Source organism: Limulus polyphemus, unplaced genomic scaffold (assembly GCF_000517525.1).
Source record: "Limulus polyphemus unplaced genomic scaffold, Limulus_polyphemus-2.1.2 Scaffold18, whole genome shotgun sequence".
Lineage (NCBI taxonomy): Eukaryota > Metazoa > Arthropoda > Merostomata > Xiphosura > Limulidae > Limulus > Limulus polyphemus.
The window spans coordinates 237844-256168 of NW_013665628.1; the positions used below are offsets into that span (position 1 = coordinate 237844).

Below are 18325 nucleotides of genomic sequence, written 5' to 3' on the forward strand. Positions count from 1 at the left end.
TGCGGATTCGAACCCGCGACCCTCAGATTGTGAGTCGAGCGCCTTATCCACCTGGCCATGCCGGGCCCTACAACATAGAGAGCAATTTAAAGAGACGTTTATAAGTCTTAGTTAGCCTATACAACAGCTTTTCTTTAGTTCTATGCTATTGAAGCCTATTAGTTTTAGCCAAAGCCTCCAGGGCTGGGTGTACATTTCAGGTGCGAATCCCTTAGTTTATACAGTGACCAAGTTCAAGAGTTCGTGAATGTTATCTTCCATAACGTTGAGCGCAAGGGTCACCAGACCTTTAAGGAATTCCTGCAAGAAGGCAAAGTTTATGAACGTCCACTGTTACGGTAAATATCACAAACTAACATTCCGCTTCTACTCTACTTTTCTCAACGTAATGAAAGAACTTAAGATTTTCACAATCGTTCTCTGTACTTCTTTGGGTCTTTCACTCATGGTTATTTATAGCTAAAACATATAGTTTTTATTTTAATTTATGAGTAATTAACTCTTCCCATGTGATCTTAAAATACGAAATTAATTCAACCCTTAATATATTCATATAAGAAATTGATTCCTCTTTTTGTCAATCATACAGGTCTGCCTGATGTTCTAAAAGTTATGATTCCATCTTATCAAATCATCTAAGCTTACAGAAACTTTTGTCGTTAAATGGACAGTTCAAGTATAGGAGTTAACAACACTATATTGAAATAAGTTGGGCGTGATCTAGTGGTTAGCTTGCCGAACTATCAGTCCGAGGGCTCATGGCTTGTGTCCCGTATCCGCAAGATCTGGCTCCGCACTTTCAGGTCCTGGGCGCTATAGAATTGACGATTAAATCCCAATATTCGATTAGAGTGGCCCAAGGGTTTACGATGGGCGCTGTTGATTAATGCCGTCACTCTAGCCTATCACTTCAAAAAAAAGGGGCGGCTAGCGCTTGTAGTTCTTGTGTAGCTCTGCACAAATATTCAAAGCAAATAAACAATCATATTTAAAGTACGTTACTGAATATTCGAATAACACTGAAGTTAACATCAAATATTACAATAAAATACACTTTTTGTCACATCTTTGTTGATATTATTTCATCGAAATATTAAAACATTTTTGTCACTCCCTACGGTTAATGGTGATTTTTCTAAGTGTCTGTCCCAAGGGCTGTTCGTTATTTTTTAAGAAACATCTGTCTTTCTAGTAAATAACCATAAATGTCTAGACATTGCGTGATGGTAAAGTTGAAACACTAATGTTTTTCGTGCCACTCAATTTCGCTGTCCATTTAGGCATTAATTAATGACTTTAGTTTTATGCCTATTTTGGTAAAAACTTTGTTAACTGATATATTTGGCATCTTTACTACAAGAAAGAACTTAGTATTACATGTGGCATGTCAACGGTAAGAAAATTTTATGTAGATCGGAATGTTTGCGAGCAGGAAAATGGTTATGGACAACCGGTTTTAAAACCAGAATCTTGTATTCCATTTTCACTGTATATATAATTTAACGGACTGAAAGAATTTAGAGTTGTTAAATATTTTTTTTACATAAAATACTATTTGGTGTGTGAAAATACGAGCTAATCAGTTCAACTAAGATTGTTCGGTTGTACAAAATGTGTTGTAATTGAGCTGGGAGTATCGTTAAATATGCAGGACGTAAAGATTGAAGGTGATATTTACGTTTTGATATGTTATGTACTATCAAATATCTTGTGTGAAAAGTTCTAAAAATGTTAGGGTTAATAAAAATTACAAATTATTTACTCTAGTTACGTACTGACAGTTTAAATATAACAATGTTTGAGGACACCATAGTTGTTACACTTGTACAAATACGTACATGTTTTCTTGTTTACACGTTTTTTTTTCCAATAGAAACTATGATAGTATCGTGAATGTTATTAGAATCTTTTATTTCCAATAACAGTTATCATGATGGTATTTTCTTTTCAAAACTCTAAAATAACTTAGTTTTGTTTCATCTTTAACTCCGCCTTCAATCTAACTTTTAAATAATGAAAAAAGTTGTTCTGCAACAACGTAGAGCATACAAGTTAATCTAAGTGAGCAACCTATTTGAGACCTGAGTGTTCGTAACGCATACTGAAGAAGTTTTGACATCTTTAAACAACTACAGTCGGTTATATTTCAGAAATTTAAAGTTGTTTTAGTTTAGTTTCTTAACGTTTCACCTAGAGAACAAAACTGCTGTATTCTAGCAAAGCCGAACTTACAACTAGTTTCGCTAATAAAGCCTACATAAGAATACAAACGTAACTCGAAGAACACGTACAAATGTGTTCACTTAACACTGATAAACATATGGGAAAGAAGTAATAGAATACCACATACTTAAGTTCAAAACATATTCACTGACAATTCTGAAAGATTTCGGTTGGAAATCAATGCATGATAAGTAAATGTACATTTGTTCTTTAAAGTTGTCTACGTATGTGTATTTAGACAACTTTCCTGGGACGTGTAGCTATATTGAAGATTACAGTTCTCAGAAATATGTAGTATGCATGGAATATTCTACTGAAACAAAACTTTTTGTAGTCGTTATTCTATATGTTTTCCTGCTCTAGGAAATAAGAGTAAGGGATTTATAGTTTTAGCTACTTAGCCTGTAAGTAAGGATTTGAAATTGGAGTGAAAACTAAATAAATCCTTAAAACCATCGAAAATGACAGTTTCTTGTCAAAAAACGTTATGTCTCAACTCAAACATAACACCTGAATTTTGTAGACTGCCCAAAGATCGCAAGTAAAATATGTATTCTTAATCCCTGCCATTTCTCCTAATGAAATCTCAGTTCTCTTTATTTGGATGATGCATCTGCATATCCATCCTTATCCTCAATTAAAGAAATAAAGATAATTTTAAACTTTATTTTAAAATATTCTGATACATGAGATCTTTATTTTTTATCCTTAATTACATTGTGTGGTGTCAAATAATTAGTTCAGTCTTAACTCAAATATATTATCATCAACAAGTAAGGATTTGAAATTGAAGTGAAAACTAAATAAATCCTTAAAACCATCGAAGAAAAAGTTTTGTTATTCTAGTCTGAACAAACTGAAATGTCATCTGAAATGTGGCGTAGGTTCATAGACAACAGCTTCGGCATTTAGTATCATGGGATTGAAAACTTACTCTTTTTTCGTGTATTCCTCAACAACAAACATCACACTCACCTTAGAGTACTCACAAAACATAAAATTATCATCTTTCTTGAATACACTAGTTTCAATTGAATCAATTATTATCACTTTTCTGTCTATTGCAAAAGACTTGTGTTAGTCCAATGTTGTCAAATTTTAAAACAAATTATCCTAAGAATTTTAAAGGGCACATTTTTAGTGAATGACATCGTATTAATTCTATATGTAACACTGAAAGGACTAGAAAACACGATAGAGAAGAACCTAAAGACTGTTATTATTGAAGATTTTATCAACAGTATTTTTAACATTAAAGAAAAGAATAAACAACCAGAACCCAAAAGTTAAAACATCACTCATACACGAACACAAGGTAAACTTGTTACGAGGAATATATTTCCTTTATCAGCAGAACTTATCTAAATTTATCTGGATATTTAAGTGTCCTGGAAAAACTCTTTAAAATACATTGATGAGATCTGAGTTTCAGAAAATTACGTCATCGAAAAACATTCGAAATATTTAGTAAAGAAGGGTGCTAATTCTACGTAGGAGAAATCGAAAGAGAACTGGATTGGAAAGTTTCAGGAGATGTAAGGACTATCCATTGATATAATACTGCTTCAGTTGATGAAGCAGAACATTACACAAAAACGTATGGAATCCCAGCTAAAAAAAGATATAATTTTGATAGAAATTTTCAAACACAGATCATCTCTTTTAGAGCGAAAATACACAAAATAATTTACAATATGAAAACTCCACCTGAAGATCGATCCCAAACGTGGCTGAGTTTTATAATCTTAAGCATAAGTCATAACTACACTTCCCGTGAAAATGTTACGCAGATATCATTTTTGCTTTTCGTACATTAATTTCCAACCGATATCTTTTAGACTTGTTAGTGAAGTATGATAAATTATAAAATATCTTTGAGCCTAAATGTGTGATAATTCATTATTTATTACCAATAATGCTATATTAAATAATACTGTTGTGTTACAATACTGTTTAAAGTACACCAGTGCACGAGTTTTTCAATTAACGTTTTTATTGTGAATTTCTTTTCGTCACCACATTCTGAATTTTAATGCAGAAAAAATGATGTAGGACCTAATCCAACCCTTGGTTTGTTATTTCAGCTACGTCAGACTAGTTTCGCTAATGTTTGTATTATTACGTAAATTTGATTAAGAAACCTCTTATAAACTGACCTTTGCTAAAACACAGTATCCTGATGAAACTATAATTACTAAGTGTTGAGAAAACTAAACTAAGTTTTATTTTACAAAGTATAGTCGTGTGTAGTTATATAAATAAGTGAGGAACATGAGCATAAGAATAGAAAGTAATATGTCATTGAAACAATTTCGGGGTGCAATATAATACACAATTATCCGTAAAAACGTCTGAGCGAAAGCAAAATTCAACACCTTGACATTATTCACATTCCATGATTTTATGCATGTGATGTAAACCTGAACTTAGATTCAGATTAGCTTCTAATTCACCACAACACATTTTGTCCAATGCAAAACAGTGATGTTTTGTGATGAGTAATACCAAGTTGCTTTATTTTGATTGATTTATTTATTAGATATCATCTATTGTTTGAGCTAAATCATAATTTTGGCTTTTGTTTTATCCCAAGCGTTTTTGGATGAATTCCACATACTTTACTGTGTTACATCAACCAAACTAATTACACTACAATGAGTATGGTCTAACTATACTTTTATGAGAAGTAACTCGTACGGTAAAAAAAAAGTGTAGTGAAGGATATTCCACACATTATCAAGTAGATTACACGAGATTGGAAAGTGTGTTACCTTTAAGGATGACAACGTGTGAAAAAGATGCGGAAGCAGCAGTTACACTGGATTACTTTGTCGTTTTAAGATGAGTATGAATTAAACTCTGGGAACGAGAGTGAACGGATGAAGGAGAGGAGAGTATTTTCTCATTTTTATTAATCGATGTTCTTTCTCATTCGCCACTGATGTAGCATGCTTTGAAGAACAAAGATATTTATTTACAACTAAAAAGAAGTAACTGCCTCAACTAATTAAACTCAGATAATTTTGCGAGGATAAAAAAAGGACCTGCAAGCTCTGGTTACTAGGTGCTCGCGTTGCAATCGCTCAGTCCAGCGTTCGCTGTTGTACTTGGCGTGCTTGTGTTTTTGGAAATGCTTCCCTTAGCAGAAAATAATGGGAAAATATAGGTCAGTTTGATGGCCATTTTAAAGAAGATTTTATACTTTTGACAATCAAACTTCGCAAGAGTCTTCAACACTGAGCTTGCCTCTTCACATTCAAACAACTAAGGAAAAGAATACTTGCACTAGATGTTGGACACATTCGGAGGTACTGAAAATTTTTAAAATGTCTGGAAAGCTTCACATAAATCTAGAATCAAAAAATAGACAAATCCGGTCAGTGAAATTTTGCAGACTTGTTTAGGGTAGAGCAAAAAGTGTCATTTCTAATTATACAAAATAGTAATATCGTGCATACTCGTATTTTATGCATAATAAGAAAACAATGGAAACAGAAAAGACTACAGAAGTTTTGTTTTGCTTTTTTATTTTTGCTACAAAATTACCGTTTTGTTTGATAATATTCAAAATACCTTATTTCAATAATATTGATTTATAAGGTCATGTAGAAGTTAGTTATAAATTGTTATTTCTCTTTGACTTGATATATAAATAACTTTGATTGTAAAAACAATCATTGATTACAAACTGACAGGTTTCAAGAAATTCCTCTTTGACTCTCTTTAAATTATTAAAAAATTTTGTAAAATATTCTTTACTTTAAGAATTACTTTAGCATTAAACTCTCTTAATTTTTTCCTTAATTTTTCACTTAATGTGGAAATGTAAAGTATCACCAAAATTTGTTGTTTGTCATTGTTTAGATCGTTCTGCACTTCTTCTCTCATCGCATATCGTTTGTCTGGAACTTTGTAAACGTTCTTGTTAATAGCTAGGCTAGATAAGTATTCCTTTGAAATATCAATCAAAGTCATTTTTTCATTCTTATTGTTTGACACAAAGCATCCACATCACTCTAGTTTTACAGTAGTTGGATGTTACGCTTTCTAATAGAGACGGCTGTCACCATGTGCTGGTTTTTTTGTATCTATTAGTTCTTAAACTGCTTTCTTTGGGTGTACTGTTTGGAGCAGCAATCAAAAAAGAGGAGGCTGTGATCTATTTAATGTATTTTGTAAATTCTATCCAACTTCTTTGGGGTTTCAAAGTGAACAAAACTTACTTAAATTTATTTTGTTACTTTTATCTATTTTCTCTGTTTTTTTAAAAAAGAGCACAAAACTTTTCTAGCCTGTTTTGACCATGTGTTCAGACACACAAACAGCATCTACAAATCTCAACTATAAATGATGTTCATGTTGTGATTTTTCTGCAGAAGACAATACTGCTTTTTCAGCAAGCTATGTTACGTATAAGTTAATGATTGAAAAAGTCTTTTGATGTTTAAGACTTCTTAAAATACATTAGTTTAGTTAGAAGTATCACAAAGCATGAATCTTTTGAAAGGTAAACAAAATATAATAATGCAATAAGAATTAAATTAAACATCTTCGATCAATTCTTCAAGGAAACATATCGCACATTTTATCAGTAATAATAAAAAAGTATTTCAAAATCCACTCAATAACCATTTATTGTAAGAAGAAGAAGAACAGATTTGAACAATACGAAACAAAACTTCAATAAATTTGAGGCAGGGAACAAGAATTCTAATACACAAAATTTAGTTTAGAGTCTGTTTTGTAAATAGATCAAGCCAAACAACCAGTTGAAGTAAGAATATAAAACCAGAAAAAAAGATATGTCAGTATTTCTGGTAAAATTAAGTCGTTTACAGCAGCTCTCTAGTGAGGACTTCGCTAGTGTATTTTGAGGGGAGTAGTTGGATGTAATAAGAGGTTCAGGCATCGATACTTAATACAAAATTAAGACAGTCATAATAATAGATCTCATTGTAGTAGCCGAAATCAAGTAGTTAAGTTTCAAAACATATGACTCATTAATTCTTCTTATTAAAACAACTTTTGATAAACTACAGCCCTAAACATCTTTGATACAATCCTATTATCATTTATTACGCTATATTACTTCGTAATCTGTGACTATTTTCCTGATAGAAATTGTTCCTGCATAAAATCATGTCCAACAAATATTTAATATTCAAAACTGGCTTATAAATCAGTGTTTGCAATATTTTTGAAAAATAAATCATTATTACTAATGTCCCTCCACTGTTGTACTTCTGTATATTGAATTTTGTCTCAAAATTGATTAATTAGAATTTTATCAGGTTAGAAAACACGTACTAGTGTGCATACAGTAATATCAAAATGGGCGATTAACGACAAAATGTACTTCATCTAACTGTATTATCAATTTTAAATGAGCTATTGGTTTGATTATATCAGTGTTTCCAAAATACTTCAACGTCTAAGCTTTAAACGAAACACAACACTACTTTTATATATAATACAGTTTGGTTTTTATCATATTTGATTGGTGTCTGGTAGATATATCCTTTCATTATAGCTAAATGTGTGAGATGAGATTCGCTCATTTTGTAAACTTTTATGGCTTTTTAAAGATATTTTGATTGTCCTTATAAACCCCAGTGTTATAAAAAAAATGGACTACTGGTAATTTTTAATATTCGTCTCTAATCAACTCGTACTGATAAATTTAAAAAATCCTGTATCCTATTATGTTCCCATGATTTATATATATGTAGTTGGGCTACAAATGAACCACTCATCCACCCGCTCCCCAGTGGCACAGCGGAATGTATACGGACTTAAAACACTAGAAACCGGGTTTCAATCCCCATGGTGGGCAGAGCAAAGATAGCCCATCATGTAGCTTTTGCTTAACTTCAAACAAATCCACCGATTTTATTTGTCTCCGAGCTATAGTTTGATAATTGAAAGTCACCAATATGTCGACGTTTCGAAAAATCTGTCTCTAATTACCACTTTTCTGGTATACTATCTTAATACTTTTTTCTTAATGCATAAGTTACTCTAAGAGAAAAGGTGAAAGCTTCATTAATAGATATTGAGCAAAACTTGGTTGAATTTTTGTTACTGCGTTTAGTATATAAAAACAAATTACGCATGTGTTCATTTTGTTTTTAGACTTGCATGCGTAGAAAATTTCAAGATACAATTTTAAAGACATAATGCAAATTTTGGTATATTTGTAATTAGGGTAAAGTTAATCAGAATAGGTAAGAAACTATGAAAAGGATAGTAATTTTAGGGTATACAATAAAATTTCATTAAGTTACAGTATATTTCTATCATTAAATTACTTCTTTTCTAGATAATTTTCGCTTAAATTATCCGTTCTGTAGAAATTTATTGTTTAAATCATAGTAATGAGATATAATACTTAAAGACCAAAATGTATAAAAATTAACGCATTAAATTAGCAAAGAAAGTTAGCAGTGATAAAACTTTGCATGGAAAATTAACATTTAAAAAGTACGACAACGAAATATAATACTTAAGAAAACATGATAAAAACTAATATCAAAATGTGATTTAAGAAGCTCAAACATGGTATAGAAACTAATATATTTAAAAAACATGTTTACAAAAACTTGTACTTGAAAAAAATGGCATAGAACAACAATTTAAATAACATTGTATAGTACCGAAATACCTTAAAACACATGATATACATAGGAACATATTATCTAAGAATATGACATAAAAATATATTCTTTAGCAATATTTTATAGAAAACATAGTATTCTTGAAATACTCTGTTTGTACATTATGTAAACCTTTATTTCGAGTAATAAATATTACCTTAAGCTGTTTAGATAGTGCAATTTTTGGGACAATATTATTTTCCTCTAACATCTTTAGTAGTGACCATTAATTTTTCTGTTAGTGGATGGCATAAGTGATTCACGTTCCAAACAATGTATCACGTTCCAAACAATGTATCATATTCTAAACTGTAATATTATGATGCTTCTCAGGAATAAAAGTATTACATTTTGAGGTGATGAAAAATAGATATTTTTTGGCTAATATAACATTATATGTATATGTGTGCCTTATTAGGGAGTAAAGGGTGACAAAGGTGAACAAGGCTTGACCACAATGTTGGATGGTAATAAACTTCCCACTGGGTTTATAGAAGGTCCACCAGGACCTCCTGGACCACCTGGACCTGCTGGGCCACAGGGAAGGAAGGTTAATAATGATTATTTTTCATCGTTACTTATTTTTTGTAAACGGATTGTGAACTGAAAAGAACAAGCTGTATTTTGAACAGAAAATTTTAAATACGTTTTTCGTACGTCAGCTCCATTTACATTATTTAAAATTAGATAAAAGCTCATTAATCCAAAATACCGAAGAATCAAATAAAATATGTTGATTTTGATGTAATAAGTAAACACTTTTATTCCTAACATTACGTAATCTTTAATCTAATACAGTGTAAAGTAGCATGGATAAAAGGGCTAGTTTCATCAGACTCCTTACATCTATTTTAATGCTGTATTACAATATGTAGTTTAGTAATAATCAGTATAAGAAATAAGTGGCCTACCAATGAGTTTAAATACAGAGGCTAGTTTACAAAGCATATACAAATTTCAATTGCTATAAATATAACAAGTCTTTCTGACGTACAGCCATCAAGGTGAAATCTTTAATATTAAGTGTGAGATTATAAGACATTACGCTTGCTTTTATTTGAAATAAACAAAGGATTCTGATGCCACACAAAATCTTGTTAATCTTCTGTATATATTATAAAATAGTAGCTGGTTTATTTCTTCAGTTTCTTAGAAGAAATTACTGTGGTGTGTTTTTCTATATAATAATAATTGGTTATTGTATTTTAGGGAGACTCTGGAATTCCAGGACCACAGGGTAATCATGGGGAAAAAGGAGATAAAGGTGAAAGAGGCAGAAGAGGAAAAAGGGTAAAATTAATTCTATGTTTCTTTAAATATAACATAATTTAAACGAATTACACGTACTTAAGCCTTTTACGGAACCTATATAAGTAATTATTATGTCATAGATATTGCTATTCACTATTTTCTTATTTTGGACATATTTAGTTAATATTAACTGCAATAATATGGCATACTCTATCTAGAAATAGTACACTGTTATTTTTGTAGTACACGAAAGACTGACAATTATACTTTGCTTCTGTATTTGAAATGTTTTATTTGTTTTGTCTGTGATGTACAATAGTTTATCCTTATTTATTCTTTTACTGTCTGTATGTGTTTGCATGGACATGTCTTTTTTTTACAAATCTTTTAATGGACTAATTTCAGTTACAATACAAAATTTGATTTTGTATTGTAAAAATAACTCATAATAGAAACCATCTTCATTGTTCCCACCACCTCTGCTATCATAACTGCACATAAGCATTGTGGCTATAAGAAGTTCCTTGTCCCAGATGTTAACAGAACTCAGGTAAGAAGATCTTTCTGTGCTCTAAGTTACAGTTAAAAAAAGTGAGAAAAGTTATAAATGTAACCAATTATTAAACTTTTTTTTTCTACTCAGAGAACAACAACAACAAGATCTTATTCACTTATATGAATCTACAATAATTTAGCTTACTTAATTTTTTCTTTCCCATGGTTTCTGAAAATGGAGTCGCCTTATATTCGAGATCGCCCTATAATCGGGCCAAACGGTAATGCATTTTTCTTTAATATCTTCTTCATGTAATTCTCACCTCAAATTAATAAAACAAGGACTTAAAATGTGGCATAACAATTTAGATGTTTATTTGTTAATTTAATAAGTTGAACAAAACTGAAAATTATAAACTGCATGCTGTTAGAGCTTTCTTCATATGTTTAGATACGTCATAACGTCTTTTTTTAGGTCCGCAAAATCAATACTATAACTGAACAGCCTGCAGGTGGATTAGTTGCAAGAATTAGCGATAATCTTGAGCGAACATCTGGTGCACATGCATAGATGGATGTTATCTAGACATTCAGGAATTCAGCAGGCTAGCGTAGTGGAAGGGGTCCGTCATCGGCCGCGATTATAAGGCGACTGTGAATTTTACAGCCTAATTATTGATCAAAAAACATCCCTTATAATCGTGCCAGTACTGTATATTTTTAATATTTTTATGGAGAAACAAAATTACTCTGAAATATCATATAAAGCTTGTTCAGGTATTAGAGTAGATTCAAACAATCACTTGGCACATCAAATAATCAATCTATTTTAAAATTAAATGTAATGTTATACAAACGTATGGATATCTTAATAGAGTGCCCAGTCAATATATTATTTAGTGTTCCTAATCAATCTTATTGTATCTTAATGCCAGTAGAAAGAAGTGTATTCTTTATACATTTAATACTGTAAGTCTTCATCTTTAGGGAAAATATCGTTTCTGGTGTTTACATAAACTTCCTTAACCAGCAAACCAGCTCAGATAAACCATTAACTACTAACCCAGACTAACTCCTTAAATATCAAGTAAGCGATCTAATTGCCATTTGTGCTTTTTTATCTTTTTACATGTAACATTAATGTCATATATTGAACTAAAATAAAATAAATCTTACCTTTCCTCGTGGAGCACTTCATGCATACCGAGCTCTACGTTCATTAATTTTAATACAGACTATGAATACAGCATTCTCAAGATATTTACATTACTGAAGATAAAATGTATTTTTCTTTTGTATTTAAAGGTTATAATAATTGCGAAGCATTAGTTCAGTTAGGAGTTAAAACATTTGAATTGTTGCTAACTTCTTGTAAGATTTAATATATATTTTAATTTTTCCGGAAAAATATATTGCAAAGCCTACTTAATACAAAAATTAGTCTAATTGAAAATTAGAAGAAGATGTTCTAATAAAATTCAATAATAAATTGTAATAACATCGTTATTTAGAATTTGATAGCCCTGGTGCAGCTTTGCTCTGCCCACTACGGATATCGAAACCCAGTTATTAGCGTTATAAACCTTCAGACTTACCGCTGAGCCACTGGAGATTTTATATTTCTAACCCCTGAATATGATAATAAATATTGCTGGAGGCAATGTATTTTGGCGTCATAATAAAGCTTGCTTGTGTTTTCTAAACACAACTTTATTTGTTGAAATATTATGTCGTGATGTAGAAATACGAAGACTCAAACTTTTTGTCAGTATACAATTTTGCACATTAATTTTATATAGCAATAAAAAAATGATAGTTTGTTTTGAAAAGTAACTCAAAAGTTCTTGTAGAAAAGTTTATTAAGATATTTTTTTGTAAGAAACATTTGTTTTTATTGAACAATCAAGGTAAACAAGGTGGACATGGAAAATTTGAAGACGTGGAAAACGGGTTGTAGCTGGACCTAAAGGGGACAATGGATCACAGGCAGAAAAAGGGGAGAAAGGGAATATTGGATTTCCTGGTCTTCAAGTCAGTAAACAATGAATATTTCTATCTGAAATACTCAATTTACACGAAGTAGTTAAATACATGAAAAATGTTCATTATTATTTTCTAACAAGCGACTTCTGTTTGACATATCGTTGCTAGCTTTTCCATCTTGTAAACTTTCAGAACCTTGTGTTGTTTTGGAGTTTATTTGTGTACTCATTTTCTCATGGAAAAATAATTTTGAAACAACTAGTAAAAAGAGAGATAAATTACAAGTAAACTTTCTTAGATCTCCTATGTGCAGAAGTTAATGTTTATATTTAGTTGAAATTTAGGGAAAGACTGAACTCACAGGTATATCAGGTAAAAATGGTATTGGTGGTTCTTCAGGGGTTCAGGGACTTCGTGGTCTACCAGTAAGTATACAAGATTTACTAATGCAATAATAATAATAATAATAAGTACTCTATGTATTCCGGAATAAACTAAATATTTAAAAATAACACTATTTTGTGAAATACACACATTATCAAGAAAACCATTATATAATCTAGTGTATCAAGAATTACGTAAGTCTTACATGTAATATCAAGTCATTCTGAGAATTTTCTATAAGTAAACGAACATACGCTCGTTCGTTTCAAATTGTGTATCAAAAACTCAAACTAGAAACTTAATCATTTGACATATACAAACTAACTGTATTAATTTAGTTTTATGTATATCCTGTCCACCAATACCTCAACGGTGGTGGGCACAGCACAGTTAGCCCATCGCGTAACTTTGCGCTTAACAACAAAGAAACAAAAATTATCTATATCCACAAAATATTTAGATTTAATAGGAAATTAATCTTGAACATTAAGATAACGAAGTTTGAAATTTTGTCGCCTGACATCATCAAAATAACTGAACATCTTCAGGTTAAAGATGTATCTGCATGCCCAGATTATCAGACTGCACAATGTGACCATAAACAGAGTGTGTACAGTTTCTAAATTTCCAAATTACCAAGATGGTTGAGTATATTTAATTTTAGTATATGACCTCGAGTATATCATTCATCTGTGACAGGCTATATTACTATGGCTCAAAATCATTCGTCTAATGATCCAACCATAAATAAAGTGGTTGAAATGCTGTTGTTACACTCAGCTTATGTGATTTGGAAGGCCAGTGCATGAATTAATGATTATCATATTGTAATGTGGACCCGAGAGTACCAGGTTTGAACTTCGTACTTTTGGCTGCAGATACATTACAAGAATGGCATTCACTTTCAACTGTGGATATATTACAAGAGTGACAGTCAACTCCTCTACCCGGTTAGGAGCTGCCTTTTGTCTGTCTACCTTCTGCTCTGCATTTCACAATTAGGAATGGCTATGCCTGAGCCATAGGGGTCACTAACTTATCCATTTAGCCGATTGGGCAGTTAAAGTGTCATTCCGATGAACATAGAGACAAACAGATTTTGAAATAAAGATATATATGTAGAGTATATAGGTTCAAGTTATGCCAGTTAATAACACTAAAATAATGAATATATATCATTTATAATGTATACAAGCACTTAAGAGGTTAAAGATGCACGAAGAAAGCATATGGTAAGAAAACGTTAGATTCTCTCATCCAATTTTATCACCACAATGACAGAATTGTTTGGTTGTAATTGTGAACCAGAAGGAAGGGCGTCTGCTCAGAGGAAGAGCATTATCCTCCTAGGGGTTTAGGGAAAGCAAAATTTTTCTTATTGATGACCATCATATGAAAAAAGAGCAAACAAACTGACAATGGAAGCAAAGTAACATCACGTTCCTTGCAGCTTCTCACGTCTACACCCGCCTCTAGGATACAACCAGCAGAAATTCTTCAGGTCTACATCCACCTCTAGGATACAAACAGCAGAAATTCTTCAGGGCTACACCCGCTTCTAGGATACAACCAACAGAAATTCTTCAGGGCTACACTCGCCTCTAGGATACAACCAGCAGAAATTCTTCAGGTCTACACCCACCTCTAGGATACAACCAGCAGAAATTCTTCAGGTCTACACCTACCTCTAGGATACAACCAGCAGAAATTCTTCAGGTCTACACCCACCTCTAGGATACAACCAGCAGAAATTTTTCAGGTCTACACCCGCCTCTAGGATACAACCCGCAGAAATTCTTCAGATCTACACCCGCCTCTAAGATACAACCAGCAGAAATTATTCAGGTCAACACCCACCTCTAAGATACAACCAGCAGAAATTATTCATGTCTACACCCACCTCTAGGATGCAACCAGCAGAAATTATTCAGGTCTAAACCCACCTCTAGGATACAACCAGCAGAAATTATTCAAGTCGACATCCGCCTCTAGAATACAACCAGCAGATCTTCTTCAGGTCTACACCTGCCTCTAGAATACAACCAGCAGACTAAGGAAAGAATATCAACATGTGACTTGAAAACTTAGATTTTATTCATTTACCTTTGTAGTGTTATAGTCAGTATGACATTTTTCTTAATGTCTCTTCATGTCTCTTAACCAGGAATTGGAAAAAATCACAAAAATGCCTCGTTAAACTTTACGTGTCAGAAATATTAGCCTTTACAATTAGAAAAATGTCGCTCTCTGTTAGCAGCATGTTAATTTACGAATCCCTGCGTTAAATTTGTATACACATATAAGTTTCATAGAAAATGCTAATGTTTTGTAAGTCGACGTAACATTATTTGGAACGGCATAAAGATAGCCATTAAGTTGGTGTCGATCTTCTCTATAATAATAATAGATCAGATTTTATTACAGTTTTAATTAAACAATACAAGTTATTAAAAGCCAACGGATGTTTCATTGTCTTGTTTTACACATTATATCTAACCCTGCATTCAGCATAGGTGGTTGCTAAAACTTACAAGTATATTTCCTGAAAAAAGAAACGAAACGCTACAATTTTAAAATCCTAAAGGTTTTTTTTTCATGTTTAGGACCAACAATGACCCAATGTAAATAGTGTAACCAGAAAAAGATGGGTTCACAAGGTTTCATAGGGGCACTTGGTTTGCCAGAACCTTCGGCGGGTCATTTTAAACGACAGAAATGTTTTCGTTTTGTGAAGGAAAACAAAGGAAAAAACAAAATAATAACAGCAGTAACTTAGGATAATTGTGTAGATCTATGAACTTAAAATCAGTAAGTAGGCTAACTTCCTTAGATATGTAACAATTATAAAATAATATTACAACTTTTATTCCAAAAATATAATGAAAACATACTTCAATATGTAATAGCAGAAAAATACGTTATTGTTCATGCTGCTATAAACTATTGGATGGATATACGTTATTATTCATGCTGCTATAAACTATTGGATTGATATACGTTATTGTTCATGCTGCTATAAACTATTGGATGGATATACGTTATTGTTCATGCTGCTATGAACTATTAATGGATATACGTTATTATTCATGCTGCTATGAACTATTGGATGGATATACGTTATTATTCATGCTGCTATAAACTATTGGATGGATATACGTTATTATTCATGCTGCTATGAACTATTGGATGGATATACGTTATTATTAATGCTGCTATGAACTATTGGATGGATATACATCCAGGTTAAGTTTTAGATAACAGTTTGGCACTGACCCTCGTTATACCCTTTTTCGTAACTTCGACCAATCAGATTATTTCATTCAATGTTTACTGTAGCATCCTACCAATCACCTATCAAAAACAAAAGTTATTTCACGATTATATAAATTTGTTCAAGATTTCTTTTATTTTGCACCAAAAGTGAAATCGAAAAGAGAATATGTGACGCAGAAGCCTAATGGTGAATTAAAAAGAACTGATAAAACCTGTAGATAAAGGTTATTGCAATTATCTTTTTGACTAACACCCTGTATATAGCAAAACAAAAAAGCTGCGACGCAAACTTTAGCTTCAAATAACAAAATATAATAGGGGAAGGTTACAGAAATAATAATAAGGTTACACAAAATCGTATTTAGACGTAAGAGAAAGAGAATGTATACACTATTCTTAATTCTTGAGTAATATTCAAAGATCCGAAATGAATCCTAAATAGTAGCTCTCTCAGATAGCGTAATCTGACTGGTTTTTATTAATGTTATTCTGTTCAGGAGAAGACGTGTAAAAGTTGATGGCAGTTAAATATTTAGGAATGTATTATGTTTCAAAAATAATTAGACAACACAGCTTTCAGCTAGTAATGGGTTCATTCTCACTGAATTGTTATGTGAATTGTACGAAGCACTGTTTTACAGTGTTTATAAAAATGATCACTTGTCAAATATTGTTGGAGTCAAGAAGATGGACTCTTCAGCTCATATACTCATATCGAAATATGCTGAAGATGATGTGCTGAAAAAACCAGTTAATGTGCTAATGTGAAATATAAGCTGAGTCAACCTAAATTTATTTTATCATATATTGGTCTGTGCAAACTGAACAATACTGTGAAAGGATACCACCACACACTAGGTGTTAAATTCATCACCCAATTCGAGACTGCAATCTGGCTCATCACTGTTTATAGGAAACTCTGAGCCACTGGATTTTATGGATGGGTTTTAGTCTAGAACTTGCTCGTCACAGTCATGAATTATAAGCGTCAACCATTGTGATGCCTTGATAATTGCGGACGGAGTGAACATTACAAAATCACAAGTTAGAGTGATGAACTCATTGTTTACTTTTAATCAAAGGGTACGAGTTTAACAGCAGCCTGTAAAACGTTTTAAATATCGCTTTGGCACCATAATTATGAAGAGTGTTGTTCATATTTAAATGGTATAGGTCTGTTTTAGCTGCTTTGTATTTGTTACCTTTTATCTACTTACGTGAATGACTGCGTGGTTGTATTGTGATACATTGAACAATGCTACTGATGAAATGTTAAGTTTAAAGGATCAAATCCTCCTTAACCTCGTAATATATCACGACATACCACATACCAAGTCCAGCAGTGAGCTGAGATGAATAACACCAGAGCATCGACTTGAATCTAGCTGAACAATGTTGCCAGTCGTTTTAGAATAACAAATTTCTACCAGCGGTTCACACTGTGATCTATACCAAACGTTGCACTACTACCTATTAAAATAGAATTTCGATAGGAAAGCTTATACTACTTTCGAAAATTTGCTGTTCACATTTCGTATCGTTGCACGCTACTATAAATTAGTATACAAACTAGAATGTCGTTTTTTGTGATGTGATACCTGTGATATATATATATATATATATGTTTTAAGTTAATTTGCTAATGTTGAAGTATTTTTATATAATTTCTAGAACTTCTACATTCTTCAAATATAAACCAGTCATTTTGAAACACTTTATATACAGGAAAATAAAGTCATAGTTTATATACCTTTGTTGGTGTATTTCTGTTTACTTGTAGGGTCCCAGAGGGTTGCAAGGCACCCGTGCGATTTCGGGAGTTGATGGAATTAGGGACAAATTGTAGGAAAATGAAAAGGTTAAGTTTCATATATTGTATTGAAAAACCTATGAATGTTAATTTTTAAAGTTAATATGCTTTTAAAATTTTGCTAGATGCATTTTTAAAATCACTTTAAAACTTCTTACACAATTCTGTTACACTGTAGGCCATGCTTTGCAAGTTTGAATATTATTCAGCTTAATGAACATAAATTATCTTTTTTGAGTAATATCGTATAACT

At 31.8% G+C, this 18325-nt stretch overlaps 1 protein-coding gene across 6 annotated transcripts in view; it reads left to right on the forward strand.

Annotated features, from left to right (window-relative positions):
* Positions 1-18325, forward strand: part of LOC106457612 (collagen alpha chain CG42342-like) — a 192324-nt gene that overhangs the window by 143380 nt on the left and 30619 nt on the right. For 4 of the 6 annotated variants that reach the window (XM_022383821.1, XM_022383832.1, XM_022383839.1 and 1 more), the window contains exons 12-13: positions 9295-9426; positions 10086-10166. In XM_022383821.1, coding sequence (XP_022239529.1) covers positions 9295-9426; positions 10086-10166 — 213 coding nt within the window. Of the gene's footprint in view, positions 1-9294; positions 9427-10085; positions 10167-11609; positions 11869-12529; positions 12654-18042; positions 18121-18325 lie in introns of those variants that run through there. The other 2 variants (XR_002610253.1, XM_022383851.1) reach the window with 2 other exon arrangements.